The sequence below is a fragment of the Poecilia formosa genome, unplaced genomic scaffold, assembly GCF_000485575.1.
Source record: "Poecilia formosa unplaced genomic scaffold, Poecilia_formosa-5.1.2 Scaffold414, whole genome shotgun sequence".
NCBI classification, from domain to species: domain Eukaryota; kingdom Metazoa; phylum Chordata; class Actinopteri; order Cyprinodontiformes; family Poeciliidae; genus Poecilia; species Poecilia formosa.
In genome coordinates this window covers 82,827-97,969 of record NW_006800353.1, presented here as the reverse complement: position 1 = coordinate 97,969, position 15,143 = coordinate 82,827, and the positions used below count along the sequence as shown (strand labels likewise).

The following is a 15,143-nucleotide window of genomic DNA, read 5'->3' as shown; positions in this document are numbered from 1 at the left end:
AATCCCTGGAGTTGGCAGGTTTAAAAGACTTACTGTGCGGTCCACAGCTATTAACAATAGTTTAAACCTGGATTAATTATACTTTTATTGTTAAATTAAGCATAGATATTAGGGTCGGCTTGACTTGGAAAGCTATTAGAGCTTATCATGATTGGCCTAAGCGACTTATGTTAATTAACTGTATTATCACTTTAAGCTAACAAATAAAAAATCATTCCATTTAGTTTTTACATCACTTCAGTTAAGATGTTGCAGCTGTTTGCTGAACGGAGAAGTGCTGCTCTTTCTGAGCGCCTGTTTCTGCTATTTAAGGTCAGGGTGCCCAACTGTGTCAAAGATACGTGTGTGTGTGTGTGTGTGTGTGTGTGTGTGTGTGTGTGTGTGTGTGCGTGTTACAAGAAATCCTGCCACCCCGTCAGCAAACTGATGCTAAAAACAGGCGGTCATCTGCCTTCCTCTGAACACTTAGGCTTATTAACATTCCTCGACTCTAATGGGGTCATTTAAAACACGCAACGAAGCGCAACAACAAGGGACTCGGACTGCCATCAGCTGCTTGTGAGGAACACCATGACATAATGATTTACGCCACTCCACAGGTATTCTCTAAGTCCAGCTGTTAGCACATGTCGAGTGAGCAATTATGACATCAAAAATGTTTCAAACAGTCTTTTGGGTCAGATTTGGCTTTAATGCTGACATCAAAGTTCTGCAGGAACAAGTAAAAAGTGTTTCTTGAAACTGTCTTGCAACATTTTATTTGGTTGACTCAACAGCAATGCAACATATTCCTAGGATTTATTGCAACACCTCTGAACAATATGAAAATGATGGTGAACCAAAGCTGCAGCGCGCTGAATTATGATCCTGCCACATTGTGCTGCATTTGTGCGGATGCTTTAGTTTTCAACACCACCGAGGGCGGAGAACTGGTGGCTACATCTGCAGCTAGTTAGTCGCCTCCCAGTCGTGGCAATATTTGTGCTAAATCGCCATGTGATTGTGAAGTTTGTTAAACACAAAGTCTGCAGTTCTCGTCTCAATCATCCAGCGTCTCTCAGGTCTGCACTCTGGCTTCTTCACCCCTGTTTTTTCTCTCGGGGTTCAATTTCTTTTCACTGGGACTTTGACCGATTCTTTTCCCTATGGCTTAAAACCAAAATAACATGGTTACAGTCACAGCTGACTCCACCGATTAGCAGTGAGTGAATTAGAGTAACTTATATCACATGAGCTTTATCGAGCTCCACGTTGTGTAACAGAACCAGGTACGTCTAATCCGAGATCAAATGTGGCTTTGCAAAAGGCTGGAAAGAAGCAATCTCAACCAGTAAAGCCCGGTGCAACTAAAGACGAGATATAGAAATAAGGAACCAATTTATAACACACTAATGAGTAAGTAACAAGGCTTTAAAAAGTTAATGCAGCAGCAGGCAGTCAGGGATGTTCGGTTTCAGTGTAAATACACTGAATATATTGAGCAATTTATGGTTTCAGTCAATAAAGGCAAGAATCCCTATTACAGCAGCAGCTGTTGTGCTCCCTCTCGCTTATTTTTGCACGTTAATTAGAGTATTTTACATCTTTAGCTATTTCAGAACTTAATTAAATTAAATTAGGGAATTACCCTGGTGAAATAAAATGCTTTGCTCGAGGATTTTTTGCACAGATCCCCTTCAGTTCCTCAAAATAAGTCATTTCTCAAGATTACAGAACAATAACAGAGCAACATGAATAATTAGGACCATCAGAACTGTTGTTCCTTGCCATTAATTTATTACAGATTCAATATATTTTCTACAAGAAAAAAAACCTAACTCTTGAAGCAGTAGTCTTACTAATGATCAATGTCTGTTTTGTTTTTTTTAGATTTTCAGTAAAGTTTTGTTATTGATTGGTATCAATAGTTCCTCTAACAATGAGCATGATTCAAAGAAATACCTTTTAGAGTACATTAATCTATTAATGCCGTCTCTTCAGTGGATTTCAGGACATTTATTTGGAATTTAATTTCTAACTTCTTGAACTTTGCAACTATGGAGTGGACTTAAAATGGTATTTTATTTTGCTGCAGCATCTAATGTGACAATAAAGTGAAAAAATAGAGCCACACACACATGAAAAAACATTTTTTTCACGATAAAACAAATAGGTTACATTAGAACACCTTGAACTTTACTCAGGCAACTCTGGTCCTAAGCATTATGCGATAATTGCATTCAATCTTCTTTTTTGAATAAATGCTCAATTTTACAAAAAGTATTGGGTCAGCTATCAGATAATTAAATCCAGGTGTTCCAACCAGTGTATAAAATTACATGTTCTGTGAGACTGAGGCACATGGTGCACCGAGGTCACCAACTTTCTTCAGAGTCAACAGCTTCAGACCTCCGAACTTCATGTGGCCTTCTCATTGTGGTGCCAGATTGTATTACAGCGTTAATATCTGATGGCTTTATTAATCTGATAGTCACGTCGCGTTGCGTTTTTGCTTTAATGCTTCTGAACTTTCACCGAATGAACCGGTCTGAGCTGCACACCCAAGGCTAGCTGTCCTGGAGATGTTGTTTTCTGCAGCTGCAAGGGAGCCAGACTGTCTCTCATATGTTTATGATTCTATTTTTTCTTGGTATAAAAGCAACTCGTCGGCTCTGAAACTACTTTTACTCTGACCCGTTCGCAGGTTTTATAAGCGCTCACCTGAATGAGTAATTTCCACCTCAACAGTGCTTGCAGTAGTTTTTTTTTTTATTAACAACATTCAGTCTTTGTGAGATTTTATCATCCTGCAGTTTGCTTTCAGTGCGAATCCACTTGCCAGACCCGGGCTTGTTGGCAGTTTTGAACGTCCTCCAATTGCCGCATGTTTGAATGGCTGATTTCAAATTCTTTTGAGGCCTCCATAAATCCCTAATTAGACTCATAAACTCCTGGAACCTTATTTCTGAAGGCCTCAGTAATCTCTTATAATCTCACCATGTTGTTGACTCTCTCCTACTTTGGCGGTTTCTATAATTAATTGCTTTATTAAAATTTACAGAGGAATTTAAAGGTCTTTTGGTAACACTTTATTTGAAGAGGTGTGCATAAGACCGATATGACACCTTCATAAATATGACATAACACTTGTCATGAACATAAAGACGTCTTTATGAATGTTTGTTACTGTTGACATGAAGTGTCATTCGGTAAATAATGACACTTTTAATGCAAATCTGCTTTAAAAGTTGCATTAAAAGCCTATTAAAAGTGCCAACTTTGAATCATTTGGTAAATAATGACACTTTAATGGAAAGTTGGCACTTTTAATGGACTTTTAATGCAATTTTTAAAGCAACTTTGCATTAAAAGTGTCATTTGCCAAATGGCACTTCATGACAACAGTCAAACATTCATAAAGACTCCTTCTAGTTCATGACAGGTGTTATGTAATGTTTGTGATGGTGTCTTGTCAGTCTTCAAATAAAGTGTAGCTGCTGGTCTTTTTAAGTATTGTTTAAAAAAAAGCATTGTTCTTTACTTAATGTGCTTCATGAGGAAATTATAACAATAACAAGGAGATGAAGATATCCAGAGTTGCATGTTGATTTTGACTGAACAGTGAAGTAAAGATGATCAAACATGAAGCTCACCATTTCCCCTCGCTGTTCTCAAACTGCTGGACAGTGTAGCCAAACATGTCGTCCAGAGGACCGCTGAAGGACAAACCATTCTTTTGGTCCACGTTGAAGGACAACACGCATGTCAGCAGCACTGCAAGGACAAAAACAAAAAAACAAAAACAAAAAAAAAAAAAAGGAAGGAAGGAAGGCAAAAGGTCAGATGTAATAGGATCATTTACAGCTGAAGGACATAATTAGTTATTTTAGTCTACTGCAGAGCTCTCTGGTGAGTTTATATTAAATAAACTGACTGAAATCTAAGAGGAGACGTGCACATGAGTTTTTTTTTTTGTTTTGTTTTGTTTTCCCTTTCAGACAGTCATAAACATTCACAGGACATTTCTCTAAATCACTAAAGATGCGACTCGGAAATGAAAAATAAACGAGATAACTATGTTGGAGAAATTCTAAATTCAAATGTCAAATGTTGCCGTCATTCAGACACGGCAGCAAAGAAATTATGAGACAAGAGCCACACAGATAAACCCAACACACACACATTCATGCTTATGCACACATTCAATCATTCTGGAGGAGTTTGGAGGAATTTCATACACCAGAGCGAAGCACATTGGTCAGAGTTCAGGCGGACGTGCGGGACAATGACTTCTTCTCTGCTCTCCGCTCTGTCTGGCTCCGTCTGAACATATCTCAGAGACGCTATATTAATCTCTCCACGTTTCTTTGGGCCTCTGCTACAATGACACTCTTTATGCTTACTGTGCCAGTGAATTCCTCCAGGATAATCGATTTAATTCTGAGACTTGTGAAGAAGCAGCGCGATGCGGAAGAACAAGAGGATCACAAGCAGAACACGGACCACATACATGGAGACACAAACACAAGCAGCTGTTTGTCTTTTGATGGGGATCCTTTTGTTCATGCGTTTGACCCCAAAAGCTGCAGAGAAGTATGATGTAATGTCTGGACCGGTGTCATTATAGATCTTTCAGCAGCTTGAAGCGTGATGATGGTGGCCGTTTGGTCAGTAGATTCATTGCTCTGATCTGAACAAAATTAGCAAAAACTCTAAAAAGAAAATAAACCTCGTTTAAAGATAAGAAAGAAAACAACACATTAAGGTTCATCCTGGCCATAGGGTCAAAGAAGCTGTTTCTCTCTCTCTCAAGCACATTCTGTTGGATCCCAAGGCGTTCCCAGACAAAAGCGAAACATGGCGGAAAACCTCCAAAAGCGACCTCAGTTTACAAATTCACTCTCGAATACAACCCTCTCTGTTGGGCACCGATAGCTGTGGTGGAAAAACACCAACAAACCCAAGTTATCTGCAGAAAACAAAGACCCTGAGCTTCATAAATCGCAGTTTAACAACAGTTGTATTTTACACTCCTGAGCTTTATTGCCAAAACAATCAGCAGTCTTTTGGATCGGTGTATGCTAGTTTTAATAACGGCATCATATCTTAAAATTTTGCCCTTACTGTAAAATATGATATTCTTAACATATATTTGACATTTTTATCTATGTGTGAATTTAAAGGCTGTCACTTTTTTGCCATTACACAGAAGATGTGGGACAATAAAGGATATTTCTGTTCTGTTTGTCTATTAGGTATGATAGTTATTGTGCTAACATGAATTATCCTCACCAGCAAGGAAGCCCTGAGGCTGTAGTTTGTTTTGAATGTGGTGAAACTTGGCTCATGTTAATGCTTAAGGATATCCTTTCAGATAAAACTGCTAATCTTCATTCATTTGAATATTTATTATTTCCTATCATCTTTGTAATAGTGAGTGAAAAACAAACAGAAAAGTTAGAAAAAAAAATGTGTCGATTTCAGATGCTATTGTACCTTCTCCATTCCCAGTTTTTACATGAAGGAATCTCTGCCAGGATGAATTATCTCCACTGTTTCCATTCTCCATCCTCTCCGTTCTTCCTCTGTGACTCTCTCCCAGAGATCCATTTCCTGTCCCTATTAACTTAATTACAGAGATCCCCTAAACTCTAAAGGCACACATCCACACACACATGGATAGTGCAAGATACACGGCTAATTTAGCTGATTTAAAATGGCTCCAGGCCAGTCAGGTCTTTTTTTTTTTTTTTTTTTTTTTTTTTCATTTAGAGCACTGAGCTCAAGTGCACATCACAGTTGAGCTGTCCTGAAAAGTAAATTACAGAAAAATGTCCTCTGTCCCCTGGCACACTTTAGGTGCCTGTCGTTTTCATTTTGTTGTCCTTGGTGCCACCTCACTATGTCCAATTAAATTAAAACCAGCTTTGGTTGAGAGCAATTCCAAACTCTGCCCAAGAAATCAACAAGGGAGCTTTTCTGTGTGAAGACGGAAATTGTCTCAGAATTTGGCTAAGAACATGAAGAACCAACAATTTTTTATAAACACGGACATATGCGCTGGTACTGCAGTTCCTGGACTATAATAAGGTCTCATATTTGCGCTCATGAGAAAATATGAACTGTGTGAGTCCCATACTAACCACACCTGGCCAACTTGTTATGTTCTTGATGCTAAGATGATAAATGCAACTTGTCTTGAGAAAACAACGGTTTTGATCTGAGGAAAAACGTCCATTTATCTAATTGTTTTTTGTACTTTAGGTCACTAGCTAAGCTACAGCAATCACATTATAGCAGTAATTTCCATTTGTGTGTAAATGTAAGCTTGCTAATGTGCTAAAACAGGATGTTTATAGAAGAATGTGTTTAATGAGCGTGTTCCTAAATAGTGTCATTGTTCTTTGAACTCAGTCTTGAAGCAAAATGGCTTTTGCTATTTAAATTGAGAAACTTTGTAGGAAATATAATTCAACCCTCAATTTCTGAGAAAACGTCCGATGTACACTAAAAATAATTAGGTCAAAGTTACATCATGTCAAAAAGAAGCTCTAAATTTTTACCCTTGATGGCAGGATCTGGTTATGAGATGCAAGTCTACACGAACTATATAGCACTTTGTCTCAACCAAAAAGGCTGAAAAACTCTGGTTTGTTGTGCATATGAGCTCAGTTCTGATTGCATCACAGCAGAGCATCAAGCAGCTACGCAGAGCATCTAAAGCTCAAAATGATGACAACAGAAAAGAGGAAAGAAAATATTTTAAGCTGCTTGCCACCTTCAGCATATGTGTGAATGTGTGTGTGAATGTGTGAATAATTGAAGGTAGTGTGAGGGGCTTTAGGTGAAACAGCAACACAGATATGGTCTTTAGCTTACATGAGTGGGAGTTATGTCAGATTGAGCTGTGCTTGCATAAAAATATGCAATGCAAGAGCTAACTCACTCTGCAACTCAGACAGCAGATGTACATTAAAATGCCCTGTCCACACCAACATGGCCTTTCTGCTTGTCTTGCACTAATTATAGAAAAGAAAGTAGTAATTCTGAAGTCTCCACAGGGAAGATTGTTTTGTTTTTTTATTCTGTAAGTGGTGTTTAAATATTGATTGGGCCTCCAAGATCATTCTAAACAATGACAAACAGGCCAAATTTGCATATACTCATTGTCACTTTCTGTGCTAGTAACCACAACAACAGCTTAGATGGCTTTTATTGTTTGTTTTTTTTTTACATCAACTTTACATTATGCTCACCATCAGATCAACCATTTAGAAGAAAAAAAATCCCACAATCAGACAAATCAGTTGGCAGATACAAGATTTCAAAACAATATGATGGAACAATGTTTTTATTGCGTAAACCACATTGCTGCTATGCAAATAAACTTGATTGACTGATTGATTGACTGACAATTATTATGGTGACTTTAGAACATTTAACTAAACATCACTGTGCTCGCTGTGTGTAAATTAAGTATCAATTACAAACAGTTGCACTGGAAAACCAGTCAATGGACCCACCAGCCTGAAGAGGCAGAAACATTGGTGCAACATTTCTGTCGTAAGCATAATTCAAAGCGTTTATCTAGAAGTCAGTTTACTGCTGCCAAAACATTAAGAACTCATAGCAAGTATTGAGGTTAAAGGCATTTAAGGAGCCAGAACACTAATCTTTGCTTTGTTTATTTGACTTAAAGTCTTGTTCTTGCGGGAAACATAAATGTGTAACAAGGGTCCTGCTTTAAGCCAAGCTCCTTCTACATGAAGGAGTTTGGAAGGTTTCAACAAAAAAAAAAATCTTGTTCTGCAGACCACCCTGTTTCTACAGCCAAAGGTAACTCCACTCAAGCACTAAACAGTGTTGTTGTTTTTAAAAGCTTCACAGACATGGTCACGTGGTCAGAACTGGTCAGCACCTGTTAGACGTCCCACCAGTCATAAAAAAGCCTGCACCTGTAGGCTTCAAAGCCTGAGCCAGCTACAGTAAAATAAAAACACATCTAAACTGCCACCTTCTCATTTGTAGCGCATCTAACCAGCTATAAACAGCTTTTACAGCTTACCAAATCAGCGCCTTTGGAAAACAGAGTCATTAAGGACCTGAAACTCATCCTCAATAAGCCGTGGGTAGGAAGGTGTGAGTAACATGATCTAACGCAGCTCAGTGGTTTGTAATTAAAAGGGGGGAATCATCTACGCTAGCTCACAAACAGAACAGTGTTCAAGGAAGAAGCAAGACTGACTGAACATTTTGGACGCACTAAGAAGGAGTAAGGTCAGAAGGGGTTTGGGTGGGACCTGGAACGTCTCTGCACCATCTGCTGGCATTTAACAACAGACGTCCTGGCAGGAGACAGACATCTGGCATGACCAGGGGCAGCTTCGAGCCATGAAACTTATGAAACTGAAATATGTTCCAGATTTCCTCCTTTATTCTTTTATCTTTATTGGTTCTCCCCTGGTTATCTTTGTTCTCATCCAAGTGCTTCTCCTGTGCACAGTTTCCTTATGTTCTTTTGTTGCTTTTTCTTTCCCCAAGCGATTATAATAATACTTTCTGATGTAAATCGCTTTGGGAATAATTATGCCGAGTTTCAGAGGGTTTTGATCTCCTCATATTGACTTCATTTTCTCCTACGGACGTCAGCTCAGACTCTGCATCCTGGCAAATTGACGGCGCGTGGGTGTGCGGTGGACACCAGGGGTTATGAATGTGGGTGTGTTCATGTATGCACTCGTGAACAGGGGGCTGAATTCTTCAGAGTTTCAGAGTAAATGTCTCCAAGCAGAGGAGGACAGAATAAATAACCCAAGCTGACAGTGTGAGTGGAAACAGCAGCAGCAGCAGCTTCCTAAAGTTCTCCATGCTCCTGCACAGCAGAAAACCATTATGGGAGACAAAATGCTGGTGCTGCTTGTCTTTTTACACAGTAGGCATCCAGGAACAACACTGCATCACTCACTCCTCAACCTCAACCTTCAATCTCTGCCCTTTTCACAGGGCTTGTTAAGTCTGACATTTACTGGTCGTCACGTTTCCACAATCCTGTGTTAAGCAATGATACAAATAGAGGCATTGTTCCTTTTAACCAATGGAGGAGTTGTGTGGAGAGTGCTGCCCCTCTCCTACATGTTGCTGTGCCAGTCAGGTAGCTGAAGGATGACTCCTATCCTACACCTTTTCATTGCTTAAAACAAAAACAATCTTTGTTTCAGCTGTTTGAAAGGTATAATAATAAGCACAAAATGTGCAATATTCCGATATTCAATATATAATGCCTTTTCCCCAGAGCTTTTTTGTTGTTGTTGTTGTTGATAGAGCATTTTGAAATATGTTAGCGTAACAAAAAGAAAATGCCGAAGAAATCTATACACAACTGTGATCAAGTCAAGGTTGTGTCTGATTTAAACAAAAATGCCAATGCTGAAATGATCGATTTGTACAGTCTACAACTTTTAACGCATTAACATGCAATCATGTCTTATTTTTTCAAATTTAGAATAAATCTAAAATGAAAGACTTTTTAAAAAAAAATTTTGTCAAATTTTGGCTCTCCATCCCAAAAATACCCAGTAAAGACATCAGATACTTTTTAGACCTCGATTGTCTGTGTAGACAGCAAACTGTTACTGAGGCATTTCAGCTTGGGCTAAAATCACAGGTGGCCCTCCAGTCAGTTTTCTGGCTTGGCTAGAGTCATTAGCATCAACCTCCTCAGGCTGTTTCCTCTCCTCCATCCAATCATTAATCCATTTGTCCATCCCTCTGTCCCCAACAACATTCATCATTATCATTCATTCACTTTTTCCTTCTTTCCATTCATCTTTGCTATTCCCTCCTCACCATCCATCTCATCATCTCCCATGTTTGCATCCCTTTCTATATTGATTGAACATGCCTGGCGGTGTCAGGTTACACTCTGTGAAACTTCCAGATGTACTCTCTGGGGCTCTGTTTTCTCACCGGTGCAGAAAACATGCGGCCCAACAAGATCACATCATCCCCCCCCCCCTGACGGCTGTCAAAGCTTTCATCCCTGCAAGAATCTCTTCCTCCAATAACGTAGGGGTGCCTGGAAATCTCCTAACCAGACACACCGTACATACTGTCGGCTGAATCTGCTGAGCAAAACAGAGCTGAAGCTGATGGAGCGTCTGGACGAAAGCGCACTTCAGGGTTGCGTCAAAAATAAAAATACACACCGACAGGGGTGAAAGACCAATCTCCTTCCAGAATCACTGGAGCATCAAAACAATCTTGATGTCTCGTGAGGAAAATGCGAGAAGAAATCAGCCTGGAATTATCAGCTCTTGCAGTATTACTGAAGTTTATTATAGTTTCCTTTTAAAAAAACAAAACAAAAATTACAACAATCTATTTGGATTGTCCAGCTCAGTTTATTTGTGTTACATTAAAGGTATTTTCAATAATAAAGCTGCACTGAAGCTCTCACTTCCCACACTGCAGGGGTTTTGAACTGACCACTAATGACGTCTAAATTTTCATCAGCACAGACAGAAAGGGGTCTGCTTCCTGTCTGATATTTTGGTTAAAAGCAGGAAAATCAAGAATGAGTGATGTCCGTTTCATTTGTTATATCAACTTTGTTACACACATTTCCTGAGACAAGCTGCTTTTTAAAAAAAACATTAAAGGAAACGCGGATGGTCTTGTTAGTAGCTCAGTGAAATTATTGTAACATGATTGTTTTGTAAGATCTTAATACTGGAAAAAGAAAGGAATATTTGGGGAATTTTATTTTTTATTTTTGGTAAAACAAAGAAAAACAACCCTATTCGTATTTTACTTACTTGGTATTTTATTTTTTCATTCTTGTAAGCTAGAATGAAAGCTAGCTTACAAAAAAGTAGAGCAGACAGAGGGGCATACTCTTCATAGCACAGTCCAGGAGAAAAAGGAAACAAGTGATTCTGCTCATTTATCCATTAATTTTAACATTCGGCCGTTGTTGCAAACCATAGTGGTCACTGCTGTCACAGTCTGCAGAACACTAGTAATGCTCAGCTGTGTAACAGGAAAGGAACAAACACCAACCAGAAGGATTTTATGTTGCACCATTAATGCTGGAAATATCCAGTCCTCACCGAGTCTGTGATCCGTTGGTTAATATGTTAATCGGCATCTATCCAGATGGGAGGCGAGTCATTCCTTTTTCTGGATTTGTTACTTTTTCATGTCCTTTCTGTTGCACAACACGAGCAAAATCGAAGATTTGAACCATCATATGCCAACGGGACAACTTTAAATGAGCTAAGAACATGTTTTATAAGTAAAGTTAAGTCAGTCTAGCCCATACCATTTTGGGACTCCCATGTGTTGAAAGTCCAAATTGCAAAAGTTAGTCATGTGGTTGCTTGATTACTGTAATATGATAAAGAAAAAGAAAACATGACAGAACACACGAAAACTAGAATATATTCCCCTGTACAAGCGCAACTTGCAATCTAAAACTTAAGTATTGCTCGCACTGTGCATGAACGTTTATTGCATACAAAAATGTTGAATTTTAGGACCTTTACCCTAAATAAAATCTAACATAAAGTGCTCTTCTTTGGGGCCAACAAGTGGGATGTTTTATTTTATTTTGTGCCAGTTGTCTCCTTTGATTCCTGTTAGATCAATCGAATCATCTCTCCGTTATGCTCCAGCTTTAACGTTAACCTTGAGAACTTGGTTTAAAGAAGGAAATGTCATGTATTTACGTAAAAATGATGGGGATTTTTTTTTTATTACAGCAAATGTGTTTTAGAAAAATAAATCTCTTCATTATTAGTTAAAATCAAAAACTTTTTTTTTGTTTATTTTAGGTGATCTGTTAGTTGTGATATGTTGTGCAACACATTTGTGCATAAATATATATATAGTCTTAGTCAATAACAGTTATATTTTTTAGAATTTACACCACAGTCTCAGCAGAAGCAACTTTTTAATCTTTTTACAGACGGCCTCAAGATGAAGATACAGAAAAGCTTCATATTGCTTTTAAGAAAAGACTGTTGAAATAGAAAATTGAAACAGAAAACTGTCTAAATATAAAATAAGAAAAGGAATTGTTCATTTGCACTTCTCCATCTTTCAGTCACCTTATATTTTACCAGTGCTATATCTTAAAAATGCATCCTGTTTTAGCAGCTTTAACAAGTTTGAATTATATTATGTTAGCATTTTTCCAGCAATGTTAAATCTATTTCATATTTCTTAGTTTCCAAAAGTATTATGGATGAGTAAATCGTAAGAGCCATGGCACAGTGTGAGCTGTTGGAAGAAAACAAAAGCCAGCATGAGTAATTTTAAAATATGTTAGTACGAACTTGACATGATTAATGGTGATAATAGCAGAGAAGATGAAAGATAAAGTTCCTAAAAGCACTGGTGATAAGCAGAAATGAGTACAGTCAACATGCCAACATGCTCTACCAGAGCATGTTGACTGTTCTCTGGTTCACGAACATGTTCTGGTTCCTCTGTGGATCAAGCACATTTTCTCTAGGAAGACCATGACTGACTAAAGGTTTTATGTTTTTTTTAAATATTAATGAAAGGCTTCTTATTAGCATTAGAATCCAAACTAATAATTCCATATCCTGAATTTCTTTGCCCTATGTTTTTGTTCACACATTAAGACAAAAACTGATTTCAGGATTTGTAGTATTTTTTTTTAAACCCTGTTCAGATTAACATTCGACAATAACGGTGTAAATGCAAATAAACCTTCATGGATAACTTCAGTGATCCACATAAAACAAGTCAATGTCATGCTTTCAGAGTATGCAGCTGGGATTTTGGTATCAAAAGGGCGTGGCATGCAACTCAGCATTACCCTGTTTTCGCAACTCTTATAATTTGTCTTATGGTATTTACGCTACAAATATTTTTGAAAACTTGCCTGTTTACAGAGTTGCTATACTTTGCGTGTGATGTCACAAAGACTAGTTTTAAAATATTCTTCTCATCTCCTTCAGATGAACTAAACTTTTACCATCAGCTGGTCTTGCATCTGAGTGAAACCTCACCTAAAGTTACACATTTAAAAAGAAAACAAACATTTAAAATGATGTTTTGAAGGTGACCATCGTAACCAGCGTAGCGTTGGCCTCTTGTTGGAGGAGTTAACGTGAACGCAGTACTCCCAGCAGACGCCGAATCCCCCCGGTTCAATGCCAGTTTGATGGATAGCTCCGGACCACTGCTGGCATGGGAGTGAAAAATGAAGGGGTGGAGGGTGAGATAGGCCTGGCGCACAGATGCAGATCTGATCTGGCTGCAGAAAGTCTCACAAGCACATATATCTAGGATCTAAGGCTATCAACATCTAGCAGGTACTGAGAACCCCCATGGGAATAAAGTAAGCGTGCAAAGTCTGTGGAAAAAAAAAACACACACACACACACACACACACACCACTTGTGTGTTTATTCTGGCAAAAGGGGATAAGGTCCTAGTTTGGACATGCAAGAGAAAACAGAAAAGGAAATTACTTCAGACGTGAACCCTGTTGAAGAAGAAGAAAAAAAAAACTCCCACAGACTGCATTGCTCCCCACAACAGCCCTCCAACAATTAGCATCAATGCTGGGAAACAAGAAGAGTGTATCAACAGATTGAAACGCTCATTCTTTGTAAATGTATGTACCAATACTTGTTAGTGAGAATTTTGACCAAACCCCAAGGAAGAGGCTGCAGGGATCAGAAAACCTCCCACGCTCTCTTTTGGCTTTAAACAGAAGCAGCGGTGTGGCGTTTTTCTCTTTAATTTCTTCACGTCCATGGTTTTGTTAACACTGAAGATAAAGAAATCTCCTCCCACCACAAAGTTCTTCGTAATGGACCTCCTCTGTGGCTCGCCATCGGCTCGCCCACAGCAGCAATTTTCCCGACCTAGAACCTTCTGTTCTCCCTTTGCCTCTGTGTGTCTCCTGCACCCCCAACCCTCAACCCCCCACTCTCCTGCACCATGCATACCTCCTCTTTGCTCCTGATTCCTAACAACAACTGTGCAGTGGCAAAGGTCTTGTGACCGAGGAATAACTCAGTGCTAACGCTTTGTATGCTGGCACGACAGGACAGACAGGCACCGATTCCTGGAAATAACAGATTCCCTCTGCTGCTCGGATTCTGAAAGTTCGTAACGCAGTTTCTTTCATCCTACAATTGAATGTTTTGAAGATTTTTTTTTTTTTGTGGATGTGCTGATGTGGGAACAATTAAGTCAGTGCTCACAGGGGTTAAGAGGGTGCTCCTGAACTTGTTGAATTTGTAACACCCGGAGGACAAGCGATGATTGGCGCTGAAGCGTGAAAACACACGCACATCCTTACGTGTTCAGTGTGTGTTGGTGTGTACGTGCACGTGTCCGGCTTGGCCCCATTTGCAGGCCAAGACCTTTGCAAGACGAGACAAAAGTGTCACGCTGCATCATCACGGGTATTTTCCTGATGTATTCCAGATATCAGACACTTTAGTCATACGTGTTGGTTCCTGTTGGGATTTAAAGGCTGCTTAGCCTTCAAAACATTTTATTTGAGAGAATTTAAATAAAATCAATAACTTTCTCACTCCCTTAGTATGATCAGATGCAAAACAGTTGAACGTCACGTTAAAGAATATAACTGAGAAAAATTATGTATCTTTCTGCTAAAACCGGTGGCCTCTGCAGATGGATTCACATTCAAATTTGAAACATGACAGAAGCACAAAGAAAATAAAAAAGTCTATTTCAATGAAGGCTTTATGTCTAAGAACTTCAGCAAAACGTCATGTGATCATCACTGCATCCATCTTGAAAAATACTTTCTGAAGCAACTTTGCTCTTTGTGAGAAAGTAGATCCCCCTAAAGGTAATCAGAGGTTGTGGTTATATAATTAAGAGCTGTATTTGATCTACAGATCAGGTGGTTATCAGTCCTGTTTCTGCCTTAGTTGAGCCAAAAATGTGGTTGCAATAGCTTTTCCTAAAGATAACCATCATTTGGAAACAGCTTTCGGTATTTATTTGGGTTATCTCAGTCTGACATAAAAATTGATCTGAAACTGTGAAATGTGGCAAAATGCAAGAACAGAAGAAGTCTCTACAGAAGGAAGCAGACTATTTTTTAGCTAAAAACAAACTAGATATAGACATTAGTTGTGAGTTGGATATTA

The 15,143-nt window shown here is 38.8% G+C and overlaps 1 protein-coding gene across 2 annotated transcripts in view; it reads right to left on the bottom strand.

The window, feature by feature from the left end:
- Positions 1-15,143, bottom strand: part of itga1 (integrin, alpha 1) — a 67,974-nt gene that overhangs the window by 42,987 nt on the left and 9,844 nt on the right. For both annotated transcript variants that reach the window (XM_016663330.1, XM_007576685.2), the window contains exon 2: positions 3,633-3,753. In XM_016663330.1, coding sequence (XP_016518816.1) covers positions 3,633-3,753 — 121 coding nt within the window. The remainder of the gene's footprint in view (positions 1-3,632; positions 3,754-15,143) is intronic.